The 14,692-nt window shown below is 42.4% G+C and overlaps 1 protein-coding gene across 1 annotated transcript; it reads right to left on the reverse strand.

Moving 5' to 3' along the window:
- Positions 1–6,268: 6,268 nt before the first annotated feature.
- Positions 6,269–7,615, reverse strand: LOC134209609 (uncharacterized). Its single transcript, XM_062685605.1, has one exon. It carries the CDS (start codon positions 7,613–7,615, stop codon positions 6,269–6,271), a length of 1,347 nt encoding a protein of 448 aa, XP_062541589.1.
- Between the last annotated feature and the right edge of the window lie 7,077 nt (positions 7,616–14,692).

Genomic DNA, 14,692 nt, shown 5'->3' on the forward strand with positions numbered 1-14,692 from the left:
CTTCGATGACGCAAAGTCGATGATGGCGTCCAGCTGTTCCGTCGCCACCTCGAAGGCCGAAAGCCCATCGCGTTTGCGGTTCATCGCCTTCGCAAGCCATGGGCCGTCAATAACCCCTGACGATGACTGCTAGGGTGCATCTGGTCAACTGAGACGCTTACTCGCAGATATAATTGAGTTCAGTAGTTTCTTCTACGAGAAGTAAAACGACGTACCCTACATTACCGAAACCGACGTGCCAAATCATAACCAAGGTGGATGGAAAATTTCGGATTTCAGGCTGGTGGGGCTAGAGCTCGGCCGAGCTGACGATTTTCCCGAATCACCCTTCGACCTTTGCTGGCATATAGTAGTTTATAAACTATACAATTTTGGTACAGATTTATCATATTAAAGCCCATTTTTCGTCATTGCAAAAAATAGCGTGTGCAACTCGTTGCAAAATTCGATTTTTTCAGCACTCGTAGTATTTATCCAACTCGGCATGCCTCGTTGGATAAACGTACAACTCGTGCTGAAAAAATCATCTTTTTGCAACTAGTTGCACAAACTACTATTTTCTATACCGATTGTAAGGGATAGACGCCACATCACCAAAATTTTTACTCAAAACGTAAACTGCTTTCAAACACAACCTACAAGCTCTTCATTGGAAATCAAAGTGTATAACCGTTATATTACTTTTTTGACTGGTAAGAATAAGCAGTTACTACTTAAGTTATTGTTTTCGCTACAAAAGACACACTCACACGTACATTTGTGCCAATAAATCAAGTCCTTTCTATCAGATCTCTGAAGTGCGGCATCTTACCGACGCGGCATCTTACCCGGATTTATCCTATGCCTATAGGCTTCCATTGGTATGCAAATATCACCACTTTGTTCAATTGGACGAAAGTTTCGAACCGAGAACAAAAGGGCGCCGACTACCAAGCACCTTCCACTACTCTATTCGTCGTGATCCCATCGAGGAGGAGCTGTAACCCATCAAGTATAAAGTAAGTTTTATAATCATTGGAACGATCTATCGTCAATCAATTCAAAATCATAAAGGACAGTAGCCTAAAGGACCATTATTTTATCGTTATCTACGATAGGAGATTGAAAATTTGAAAGCTTAATCTACGTTTTTTATATTCTCACATATAAATTACGCCGCATTTCATCATTTTGCCAAAAAAAAAACGGTGATTGAATTCTAATATGGTTCGAGAGTATGGTACAAGTAGCTGCTTTGTTCAAAAGTTTAATTTTTATACTTTACTTAAGTTTTGCCTCAAAACGAAACTCATTAAAGCTCAGCGTCCAAGTTTCACATATTTGGAGCCTTGTCACTAAATACTTTCGAGTGTAGGTGCAAAAATGTTGGCATTTGTAAGGTTGCATAACTTATTTAAGTAATTAAATTAGTAATCTTCAAACCATTTGTTAAGTTCCTTGAATTAGTGAATGCTCAAAAAAGTCCAGATTTGGAACAGATGATTGAAACTAGTAATGCTACCCTAATGTTGACAATGTGATCTGCATTTATTTAAGCTGTACGTCACGTCAAGTGTAAATTGATTTAGTAGAATCAAAGGATAGACGATGTCAATACATACGAATATTTACTGTAGATGACGTGCAATTTTGATCTCCTGATCATCAGCATGACGAACCATGATAATAAATCGCCGTTGTGGCGATAAAGTCTATACCACAAAGGAATTAAAAAATATAAAAAACGGCGATTGCTAAAAGCATGAAACCACAGAAACATGTGTAGTTGAATTCCTTGGTCATTCAGTGACTAATGTTGCGATGGTTAAAGATCTTATATCTTGTCTTATAGTTTTCGTTAGCAGTAGCAGTAACTAATGCCAAATGGCAGCCATGGGAAATTAACTTAATATCCGGCAATTTTTCCTTATCTGAGCTTTGGTGGTGATTTGCAAAAGCAGTAACGTAGGCAATGCGCTAGAAAAACAAAATGAACGCTGTTATCAGAAGAAAAGTAGAATCACAGATATTTAACACGTCAAGGTATAGCAAATAGAATTCAGAATAATATAAAAATACGAAATATGCTTAATACACTTTTTCAGAGAAACAGTGATAAACATCTCTCCACAAAACGATATATTATCGCTGAATTATTGATCAATCTGCATGATGAGCCAACGTTACATCGAAAGCTAACATTACCTCCCGTTACCCTAATCACAAAAATGAAACATAATTTCCAAATATTGTGTACATTTAGAGCCACGCCACGGCTCTGAATGTGCACAATATGCCCGTGGCAGAAATTCAAAACTGCTGTAAATTGCACTACGATTCAAATGAATTGATGTTGGTAGGGGAAGTGGGGGTAGCACGCCCATAGGGGTTAAAACGCGCCACCCCTGAATAAGGTTAAATATCCCCATTTTGATTATTTTCAATAATCTATACGATAAAGCAATGAAAAATATTGCCATTGGATACATATATTTCATGATTTTTCTCTAGTTATACATGAAAAACTCGAAAAAACGATTTTTGCGTGTTTTGATGCAATTCTAGCTCGGTGGAATTTAGTCTTTCTGTCGCTGTTATACATTGATAAATTAATAATTGAGCCATGAGCAATGCTGCTTACTCGTGTTCTTTATGTTCCACACGAAATCGTCGTCCAAAATGGTATTAAAACGATTTTATGGGCCTTCAAACTTCTGAGGTCGGTGTGGGGCATTACGCCCATGCTCATTTCTGTATGACCGAAACAGCTGAAACATTCGGTTAATTGCCTTAATGTAGGCAATTAAAATGAAAATCAGTACGATAAGCAGATGCGCGTTTTAACCCATCCACTGGCGCATCTCACCCGCATGGTTTCAAAATCATTTTTTTTCGGGTGCTTTTTAAAAATCAAATTTCTGTGCAATAAAATGGACAATTAGATATCTGTTATCGGTAGTCAGTCGCAGATATGCTGTTCTTCAGTATGCGCTGATGAAAACTGGCTGAAATGGTGGTTTTCATTGATAAAAATGGCATTTTCCTTAACGTGGGCGTCCTACCCCCAGTTCCCCTATTTACCACCTATTCTCAAAGTACACGTTTCAGTACCTCACAAATCTAAATCAATAATGGCGCCGGGCGACCAAATCCTTACAGATAAACTGATAAATTTCACCAAGAAATGAGTCTTACAAATGAACGATATATTGGAAAAATCGTTTCTAACGAAAATTTCTAATCGAATGGTGAGAAAAATTGAAAATCGGTTGAAAAATGAATGATTTATTAGCTAGGGTATCTGTTCCTATATCAATAACAATAAGGCAATGCGCATACAAAGGATTGTTACCGAATACGAATCGAGCCCCTATTTTGCACAATTGATAGGGATCCCAAAACGATAAAAAAAAACATTGATCTCACTTGATCGGACGCAGTTTGCGTTTTTCCATACAACTGCGCCCCACTCTAATGTCCATCCATATAAACATGAGACGATATGCTTGCGGCAGCAACTTTATCAGTTCTAAATCACGGACAGAATACTTACATAATTTGAGACATTTTCTACTATTTTCAGGACAAATATTGTTTTTTCCAAGATTGTTTAAAGATTGCTAAGAAGTATGACATACATGTTTGAATTCTGACGATTATCGAACATTTTTACAAGCTTCCAGTAGAAGTCGAAATTTGCATAAATATAGTAAAACAGTAACTGTTACCAATTTATTTGATTTGTCTTATTAACATTCAGAAATGGTTATGGAACATCTAAAAAATCGTATGGTTATCTAAGAATCTTTATGGCAGCTTAGAATTCATGACGAAGCAGATCTGTTTTACTTCAGTTTTCAATTAATCTTTTGAGGTTTGTAGGAAATTGTTTTCCGTGGGCTTCAAATAATCCATTCCATAAAGTCAGTTTGTCTTTATTTATCATAACTTTCATTTTTTTAAATTATTTGCATTTGCTGATTTCACCAACTATTTTTTTACTTAAACTTTTAGACCAATTATATTTTTGATCATTTAGTAATCTGGGTGCGATCATTTAGTAGTTTGTCAATAACTCATTCCAAAGGCTGAATTTCAAAATGTGTAGTATGGTGAACTTCTAGTGTGAAGGTTTTCTACAATTCTGCTCAATAGTTCGTTGTTTGCACTAGTTGCAGCAACTAAAATTAAATAAATGATGTTTTGTTATTATCTATTATAATTTAGGCAGAGTTGTAGAAAAACCTTCACGCTAAAAGTCCAGCATACAACACATTTTGGAATTTACCCTGTGGAATGAGTTATTGACAAATTACTAAATGATCGAGTCCAGATTACTAAATGATGTAAGTGTTTGGTTTTGTTAATTGTGTGTATAGAAGAGATTTCGTATTTTAATAATCGTAAATATGTATGACAGGATGTTTTTGTGTGAGTTTGAAGGTTTTTCCCCAGCAGAGTACACTTGGCATACAAATAGATAGCTATTAGGAGCAACCACCTTAACTGTTACCAACCACCCTCCAAGCTTCTTCAACCTACCACCAGGAGCCGCAGGATACGGAGTTGGGAGTGGCCATGATGGGTTGCACAATTTGGTGGCACGAAAAAGGGATGGAGACTGTGAAAAGTCGATGGCCGGAGATGGGGTCATGAACCATGGGGCTTATTGGTCTGGGACAAGTCGTTCACTTACCCGGCAGAATTCGATTCATCAGTCGCCGCTTCAACGAATTCTTCGATATTTTTGACTTTAATTCATCAGTTGACGTGTTTCGTCATCGGTTACTAGACTTTTTCCGTACCGCTGACCGTAACCAATTAGTTTAACTAATATTCATTTAGACATTCATTGTCAGTTGAATTATTTTAATAAATAAACAAATAAGACTAGATGTGCAAAGCGCTAAATAGAAGTTTAAATACAAGCAGTTTTAAGTTACCAGATTGTGAGCAGAAGGAAGAAAATCAGGACCCCGTTGTTCCACCGTGATGTCGCTATTCCGACCGCTGTATCTACAATACGGCCCCAGCTCCCGGGGAGTCCTTGTGTCGTCCTAGAACCCTTTTCGCCAGGTAGATTCCGGCACCGTTAATCGCCGAAGACATATCCGTTAACATATCGGTAGTCTAGGACGCGCAGCTGGAACTATCTGCCGACGAACCCTTGGTGCCACCCACGACGCGGAACGTGACCAGACGTGGTCGAAGCCATCCGTAGAGACAGAGATTGCAGAAACGCGGAGAAGGAGAGGAAGTGGTTGTGGAGTGAAGAAAGGGGCCCCGCCTTATAAGGTTAGCTAGTGGATAAGGAAGTGGGAGGAAAGTTATAAGGAGTGTAGCCAATAAAATCGTGAAAATAGTTGAAAAGTGCTGGTAGGTTTTCCTTTATTCAAGTGCGAAGATTCCCTGTCCGTCGATAAATATTCGAGAGTGTGCCGACCCTGAGGCAGTTGATTCGGGGAGTCTCGGAAGTGCTCCCGGTTGGCTAGACCGATCCTTGTTTTAGACATTCTGAGCGCTTTAGGATTATAAAGTGTCTAAAGCCCTAAAGAACAATCAGTACTCTATTCCTTTAGAGTCCCAGCAACGCTTATGATTATTCTAAAGACTCCGATTACCTTTGAAGTCACCACTTGATAACACACAGATTCTTGCCAGTCAATGACTTCATATGTTCTTACCATAATCATGGTTAGGACAATGCTTTATCTGTCACACGCAGGCAAATTTATGCATAGGGCGTGTCCTACTTGTCCCACCCACTCCCGGTGCCACTGAAGTTAATAATATTTTAAGTCAAGCAGCGATTAGGAAATTAAGTGTCTGCGGATGCCCTCAAGGGAGAGTATAATCTCCACTTTTGTGGAATCTCGTTGCAGATTGTTACCGAATACGACAACAATTTAATAGTTCAACTTACTTGCTTGCACGGCGTTAACCAGATTAAAAAGACTGTTCACAAGGGTACTCCTTAGGGAAACAAATTCTTACAGCAACGGAGTTAATCACAGCAGCTTAAAAATTAATAGTTTCCTTCAACCCTATTAGCTACAGGTTACGGCGACGAATTTATTACTCTTGCAATAGCTAGTATTTTCTCCGACACTTTCAACGATTCTAGCTCCAGTATTCACTTAAATATTCCGAAAATTTTGTTCAATCCACGCTGTAATAACGCACTAATGATTTCAGGTTTGTTTACATATTCAGTTTTTGTCTATTTCCCTTTCTTATCTGCACACTTATTTTACCTACCACCTAGATGATCATCCTCTTTCGGGTTTCTTCATGCTATGTGGTGCGTACATACCCCCTCCCCGTAATTCTGGTGGGGTTCTTTTGTTGCACCAGAGTTACGAGACTGAATTTCTAGTACCGCAAGTTTCGCAACCGGCCGCCGGAACTCTCCTCTAGCAGTTTTCACTAATGCTTGTCGTACTCTCCCATCAGCTCCTGGATAAACTTCGATCACTACGCCTCGTGTCCAATTTTTTCTCACTCCGTCATCTGCTACATACACCAGACCGCCAACGTTAATTGGTTGAGTCTTTGCAAACCACTTTGATCTTCGATTGATTGAAGAAATGTATTCCGTGAGCCACCGCTTCCATAAAAGATCAGCGAGCGCCTGTGACCGTTTGTAAAGATCTCGCAAGGCTTCAGCATCGGTTGTTGGTGAAATTTCATCAAATGCCAACTCCACGCCTTTCACGAAGTGGTTGGGTGTCAGTGCTTCGCTTGTCTCCGGTCCCAAACCCGTGTACGTTAACGGACGAGAGTTTATGAGATCTTCCGCCTCTGCCAACGTTGTCAACAGCACTTCATCGGTCAACCTCCTTCCATCATTTAGCACGGTAAGCGCTGCCTTCGCCGATCGCACCAGCCGCTCCCAAATTCCTCCCATATGAGGTGCACTCGGTGGATTAAAATTCCACCGTGTCCGAGCATCTGTCATTCCATCTTCGCATTCTTTACCTATCGTGCGAATAATCTCCTTGCTCGCTCCTTGAAAATTGGTGCCATTGTCGGAAAAGAATTCGACTGGCTTACCTCTGCGACACACGAAACGTCTAATAGCCATCAAACATGCCTGCGTTGTCAAACTGTGCGCTACTTCTAAATGAATGGCCCTTGTTGTCAGGCACGTGAATAAACAGATCCAACGCTTTTCCGATCTGCGTCCAACCGTAACAGTGATTGGGCCGCAATAATCCACGCCAGTAAAACTGAACGGCATACCACCGGAGGTAATGCGAGCCAATGGAAGTGGAGCCATTTTTGGAATTTTTGGAGAACATTTCTTTGCCTTGCACCATACACACGACTTCGCCACCGCTTTGATCTCCGCTCGTAGATTCGGAATTCGGAAACGTTGCCTCACATTGTTGACGACGGTCTCCGCATTTGCGTGAGCCGCCTGCTGGTGGTAATGTTTCAACAGCTTTCGAGTAATAGGGTGCCCTTTGGGTAGGATTACAGGAAAACGAAGCTCGAAAGGCAGGAAAGAACCTTGGGCGGTTCTGCCGTGTATCCTAAGCACAACCTCGTCGTCCATGAACGGACAGTCGTTGTAAAGATTGCTATACTTTGCTATTGCCTGCCACCTTTCATAAGGAACTTCACGGTTCTTCATTAACGTCTTCACTTCTTCACAATATACATCTGCTTGAGCCGCGCGCCATAAATACATCTCTGCTCTCTGGTATTCTTCTCGCTTCAGTGGAACCTCTACCGCTGATACAAGTTTCTGCACTATTCGTCGCACCTTCGATGGTCCTGGAACTGCTTCGATTGCTAGACCTTTCCGTTTCCTCTCGCAATTGGAATTGAAACGGTAAACGCACGCGATTGATCTAACTAGCACATTCCATCTAGAAATACGAGATACATCGATGACTGGTTCTGCTATCACAATGTCGTGAATCAATGCACAAGCTCGGACCTCCTCTGCAGTATTTGGTTCTACCGTGTATTGTCTTGACCACACTTCTTCTGGCTGGTACAGGAAATGTGGACCACAAAACCACGGGCCGACTGGATCCACGAAATATTACTCGCCGGCTGGCAAAGGGTTAATTAATCAAAGGGTCGCTTATTGGCTTGCGCTCACAATACCTCCTATACGCTTGAAGGAACTCAATTCGCAGGAACGACTGGAAATGAACTCACTTACCCATTGGTTTCACACGTGTCGAATAAGCTGAAACAACATCAATGATTTACACCGAGATAAAACCGAATCCGAAATATTATTGGCAAGGGGAATGTGCAAGTGAAATTAATAGGTTCCTTTCTGAACCAAAACTAGGCGAAAATACCGAAAAGAGGTGGAAACGCTATACCTCAGGGCAATGCACTTTTAAATTAATCAATCGAGCTCAATTTCGACTACATTACAAATTTATTGAGTTAAGTGTGACGTCAGGGGTACTTGCGTGACTCTCTACGAGTAATAGTCCATGCGATGGCTGCTAACACTGCTCGGCGGGTTGATGACCGAATGTTTCCGATCGGTGTTGGCCTCGAAAGGGTTGTGATGGCCGCGAGGTTCTCGGCGGGGTGCCCGAAGAAGGTAACGATGGGCACGTGGCTCCCGGCGGATTGCCAGAAAGTCGAACCACTAAATCTCGATAAAGGCGTTATTCGATGAGGCCAGTGATGATGCGATGGCACTGCAATCGAGGATGATGACCTCCGCTTGGCTTGGAAGATGGCGACGTATACGGTGGCTGTCGTCCCGGACAATTGAAGAGCGTGTCCGTTTTGTTAAGGGTCTTACGGGACGTCCAAAATGGCGACTTATCCCAACCCGGCCTGGATGCCTCTCGAGATGATCACTTCTCACCGCGTACACTTTTCACCACTGTCCTTCTGCCTGTCGAGATTGTGGAGAGAAAGAAAAAGGCCCGCTTCGAGGACCTGCGCACTGTATTAGTCCCCTATGACGTCATCACTACTAGCTTCCAATCTCTTCCCCCATTGTCACAAAACTAATTACCTTTTTCTTAAACTAACAATGTTCGTTTTTGTGTTTCTCACTTTTTTTGTTCTCCGTGTTAGCTATAATTAGATACCAATTTGCATGGACATTAATTATAGGTTTAGGCTTTAACATTACATTAACACTTTTTCATGTTTTAATGACACTAACCGTACTAATCAACTAACACACTTTGAATCACTAACTTTTAATAGCTACTAACAATTCTAACAAAGCCACCTATACAAAAAAGAACAAAACCATTAATACAACGCTTCCACTCAAAAGAGGGTTCAACTTTCACCTCTAAAAGAAAATCTATCGCGCACTACTTTCACTTTCCAAATTCCAAGCACAAAGAGGGCTTGATCTTCTCGGAACAAGCCTTTTAAAGGAATTCGGATCCCCGATGGAGCGGGAGGTTACCAAAAACCGTTTATGATTGTTAATCATAAACGTTTTTTGACAGATTATGCTCGTACCCTTAATGTGTTCAACCCTTCGACCTGTGACTCCACCTATGAGTGAACGGCATTAACTCCCGACGAAGTATCTTACGCCTTAAGAGCGTCGTTTACACCGCTCAAAAGTCACCCCTCAAGCCATAAGCATATTGGGAGTGGAGCAGAGCTCTCACACTCATCAAGCCACTGAGTGCCGACACTGTCCCATAGTAGTATTAGTGGGTGTGTATTTTTTCAAAGGGCGTAGTGGTTAATATTCGAAGGAAAAGGGATGTCGGACTTGTGGCAGGGCCAGCAAACAATAATTGGAACCAAGCAATGGTTACATTACCCCACCGTCCGTTCTGGATGAAATTTATTTCATTCAGATTTTTGATAATGGACTTTAAACTTGACTCATAATCAAACGATTTATTTTTGATTAATGCAAATCGACCAAAATAGGCCCTTTTCGAAACTCTTTCATCTTCCTCGTACTCACGACGAGAAAGAAAAGGTTACTCAAAGTAACTCAACGAACACCACTGGGTGTTGAAAACTGTCAAACTGTCAACTGGTTTGTTTACGTTCCGGCGCAAATCGTATCACGGTGCATGCGAGTCGTTGATATTATCCGCGGGTTTTCTACGAAATAATCGCGTTTTAGTGGTAGCTAGTTCGTCAAAATTCCGTCCGACGAAAGAAAAATCCCGGTGTGCACAAATCTCAGCGATTAAGGAATCATTTTCCGGTTGTGATGGCCCTAATTGTTGTGTGAATCAACTGATGTGGGGATGGTTCTTTTGGGGGAAGCAATTATGTTCTACCTAGTAAGTTTGATTTCATTCATAAACGCTATTGTCGACCTTGACCTAGACTTTGTTTTTCTGTTTGGTTTCCAGTGCTCGATGGAATGGATGAGATGGAATTTATTAATTACCGTCCGGACGTATGGATTGAATGGTATGAATTCAATGGAATAAAACGAGTGATTTGAAGAACTAATTGAATCAGTTCTTTCAGGCTTCTGGTTTCAAGTCACACACAGAGAAAACACCGATTGGTTTTCCTGTCTCGTCGGCCAATTCGTATGAACTGGTGCCAACCCGTGCGATGATGGTGCAGGGTACGTACAGGGAGTCCAACTTGGAATTGTACGAGTCCGCTGCTGACGATCAGGCTTGACAAAACTCCTCACCCTCGCTAGAGTCAAATAAAATCATCATCAGCAAAATGCTGCCTTCGCATCCTCACAATTGAGTGGAAGCGTAAAAAAGCAGAGGTACAAAAACGCAGAGTGAGTAAAAGCAAAATAAAAACACATGTGAGTGAGGCGTTGGGCGAAAGAGCATTCATTGAGCCTCCGGAGCGACGCTTTGTATGTGAAAAAATCTTGGAGGTTGTTTTGAGTGTGAGTGTAAGTGAGTGACGCACCACAAGAAAAAGATGAACAGATAGACTCGCTCTTGTTTTACGACGCACAAGCTCGGGTTTAATGATGCACAATGTTGTAAGTTTTGATGCTTATTTCTGCTCCTCAAAAAAACTCTTGCTCTTGCTCATTTTCTACTCGGCGAGGAGTTTTTGGCAAGCCTGCTGACGATTGACGGAAATTCCGTCGGAAAACTACCTGTCCAATGTTATACACCGGTGCGAAGGATTTTGAACGGAGATTGTAGGTGCGAATGCCCTTCTCGTGCCCTTTTTTTAGATTTTTTTGTACTATGGAATAAATACGATCGTTGATTTCCCCTTTCCTCTCCATCCTCTCCTCGTCGGACATTTCGTCCGTGTCCCTATCGATCCTATGTTCCTCTCCTGAACCAACTATCTCATGTCCGAAAAGTATCCTATAGGGGAGAAACCGGTGACAGTGTGGGGGGTGCTATTTAAGCAGTATTCGATCTCGGACACTCGCGTGTCCCAGAGCTTTTGGTTCTCTTTGACGTAGGACCTAATACAACTATTTATGGTCCGATTAAGACGCTCTACGGGATTCGCTTGGCTGTGATGCCGTGCGTTTCTCCAGTGTTGGATTTTGTGTTTCGTCAGAAGTGTTTTGAACTCTGAGGACAGAAACGTGGACGCATTGTCCGTTATTATAAATTCCGGAACAGAGTAGCGGTGGAACCAAGATTCCTCTAGAATCTTCGTAATCAATGGCGCTGATATTTTCTTTACCGGAGTGAGAAGACACCACTTTGAAAAAATATCCATTATCACCAGCAGGTGGGCATTTCCATGCTTACTGCGTGGGAGAGATTGGATGAAATCTAGCGCTATTATTTGAAAGGGTTTATTTGCTAGCCTTTGCCGACCCGGCTCTGGCATTTGAGAACGATTTGCCGGTTTGTTTTGTCGACAGATTGAGCATTTCCTAATATAGTCTTTCACATCCTTCAGCATCTTGGGCCAGAAATATTTTTTCTTCACTAAGGCTAAAGTTTTGTCGCACCCGAGGTGTAGTTTATCGTCGTGTTCTTCGACGAGTATTTTTTCTCGCATGGACTCAGGGACGCAGGTTTTCCATGAAAACCGATAGTCCAGAAGATCATCTCTTGACGAGATTAGCTTCTTGAGGAGTCCGTTTTCTAGTCGAAAGTCTTTGTACTTTTCAGGATCTGCTTCGACCTTCCGCTTGAGGTCCGCATACCAACCCTTGGACACGAGAAGTTCTTCAACTGAACGGGATAATGCGTCTGCAACGACATTGTCCGCGCCACGCCTATGAAGTATTAACATATCGTGCTTCTGGAGCTCGATGCTCCAGCGGCATAAGCGAGACGATGTGCGCCAGCTGCTGCGCATGATGTAAGTCAATGCTGAAGCATCGGTGTACACCGTGAACCTGCTGCCCTCCACGTAACAACGGAATTTCTCTATTGAGTTGAGAACCGCGAGACCCTCCTTCTCTGTAGCGAAATATCTTTGCTGCGTGGTGGTCAGTTTTGGGAGTAGTATGCAACTGGTTTTCAATACCGTCGTGCGTTTGCGTAAGTACACCAGCTATTGCCGTGTCGCTCGCGTCGCAATGGATTGTGAAAGGAAAGCAAAATCGGGATTCGTGAGAATCGGGGCACTGATTAAAAGCTCTTTAATTTTGTTGAATGCAGCTTCAGCAACATCATTCCAACAAACAGCTTTGGGTTTATTTCTGAGAAGGTCAGTGAGTGGTTGTGTATACGAACTATAGTTGGCCAGGAACCTTCTATAGTAGTTGCACATACCCAAGAACCTTCTCAGGGCCCTTAGGGATGTTGGTCTCTCATAGTTGACTATGGCAGCTACTCTATCCGGATTAGGTCTTAGACCATTGCGGCCTAGAATGTACCCAAGGTAAGTTACCTCCGGTACACAGAAGTGTGATTTTTCTATATTGATGGATAGGTTTGCGGCACTGAGTCTTGAGGCAACTTCTCGAAGGACAGTCAAATGTTCCTCAAACGTTTCGCTGATTACTATTACGTCGTCTAAATAAACGAAAACGTTAGGTTCCAGTTCTCCGTTGCCTAGCACTCGATCCATCAAGCGAGACAGTGTGGCCGGGCTGTTCACCAGGCCAAAAGGCATCCGGGTGAACTGGAACAGTCCTCGTCCCAAGACGGAGAAGGCCGTGTATTTACGCGACCGAGGGTGCAACGGCACTTGAAGAAAGGCCTTAGAAAGGTCTAATGTGGATATGAAGTTTGCTTTTCCTAGTCGGCTCAAAATCCGGTCTGCGTGTGGGAGGGGATAGGAATCCCTGACTGTTCGTTCGTTCAGCTTTCGCGCGTCCAAACACAGTCGCACCGAACCATCGGATTTGTCAACCGGAACTAGTCGCAACGCCCAATCGCTATATGATTTCTCAATGATGCGACATTTAAGCATTTTGTCTAATTCGGCATTGATTTGCTCCTGTTTCTGTGTTGGGAAAGGATTTATGCGAGCTGGTGGAAGCTTTTTCGCTTCCTCTGCCAGCTCAATGCGATGGCTAATCCAGTCTGTCGTTTCTAAGACACCCTCTTCGGCAACTTTAAAAAGATTTTTAACGCGTTCTAATCTAACCTGCTGTTCTTCGGAAAGCTCTAAATCTGAATCTTCTACCGTGGAATTACTTTCCGACTGAGTCTCCTCGTCAGCAACCACTTCATCTACCTGAAACTGATTAATAGTGGGACGAATGTCAAACGCGCGCCAGAAATTCATTCCCAACAAAATCCTACGTTTTAGGGAGGGAACCACTAGCGTGTCTATGATTTTAGTGGACCCGTTGAAAGTGACTGGTAGGTATACTAATCCAGTGACTTCCAACGTCTCTCCATTGGCGGTCCGCAAGTTCACATCGGATGTGAAAAGCTTCAAGCCACATTTTCTAATCAATTTTAGTGCGCCGATACCGAGAATACTCAGATGAGCTCCACTATCAAGAAGGCCGATAAGAGGGATTTCAAACACAGCAACTTTAACAAACGGTCGTTCATCATGTGCTATGCTAATGATTGATTCATTAACTTGAAAATTATGAGAATGGACGTAGTCAGTAGAGGACACTTTGTCGAACCCTAAGTTCTGCAAAGTGTGACCAATATCATTACTAGAGAGGGACTTTAACGACGATCGAACTGTTTGCCCTCGGAGACAGTCTTCGATCCGTTTTTTGCGCACCATGGACAAGTTGGTGTATCCGCATTGTAGAATCCACACTTTAGACAGTATTTGTGTTTAGGTGCCCTACACTCTCTGGCGTGGTGGCCTCCTATACGACAGTTAAGGCAAATACCATCTTTTGGCGGTTGGTATTTTTCTAAGAGAACTTCCAATCCATCTTTATGCTGGTTCGATCGAGAAGGACTTTTGATATTTCCGCGACGGTTGTCTATTTCATCTTCCGAACCGCGTCGTTCGAAAGTAGAATTGTGGAAAGTACGCGTTTTTTGTTTGTCTTCAGACTTTTGTTTCGATTTCGGTCTAGTTCCTGTATTCAATTCGTTAACCTGCGAGGATTTAGCGCGAACATTCGTTTCATTCGCGGTGGTATGATATTTATACCAGTACGTCGCGTCTAATCGTCTACCGAATTTTTTCAAATCCGCTAGATTATCAATTTCGGAGGACACCGCGTGACCTTTGTAGTCAGCCCTCATGTTTCGGAAAACAATCTCAAATTTTCGTCGCTCTGTCATCGGTTTCGTCAATGAATTAAACATCTTTTGCAGTTCCAAAAAATAATCTTGGAACGTTTCCCGCGGTCCTTGCTTTCTCGCGATCGCGCGTATTTCCGACGTATGGTCATGGTCTGGGCTTA

Source organism: Armigeres subalbatus, chromosome 2, assembly GCF_024139115.2.
Source record: "Armigeres subalbatus isolate Guangzhou_Male chromosome 2, GZ_Asu_2, whole genome shotgun sequence".
Taxonomy (NCBI): Eukaryota; Metazoa; Arthropoda; class Insecta; order Diptera; family Culicidae; genus Armigeres; species Armigeres subalbatus.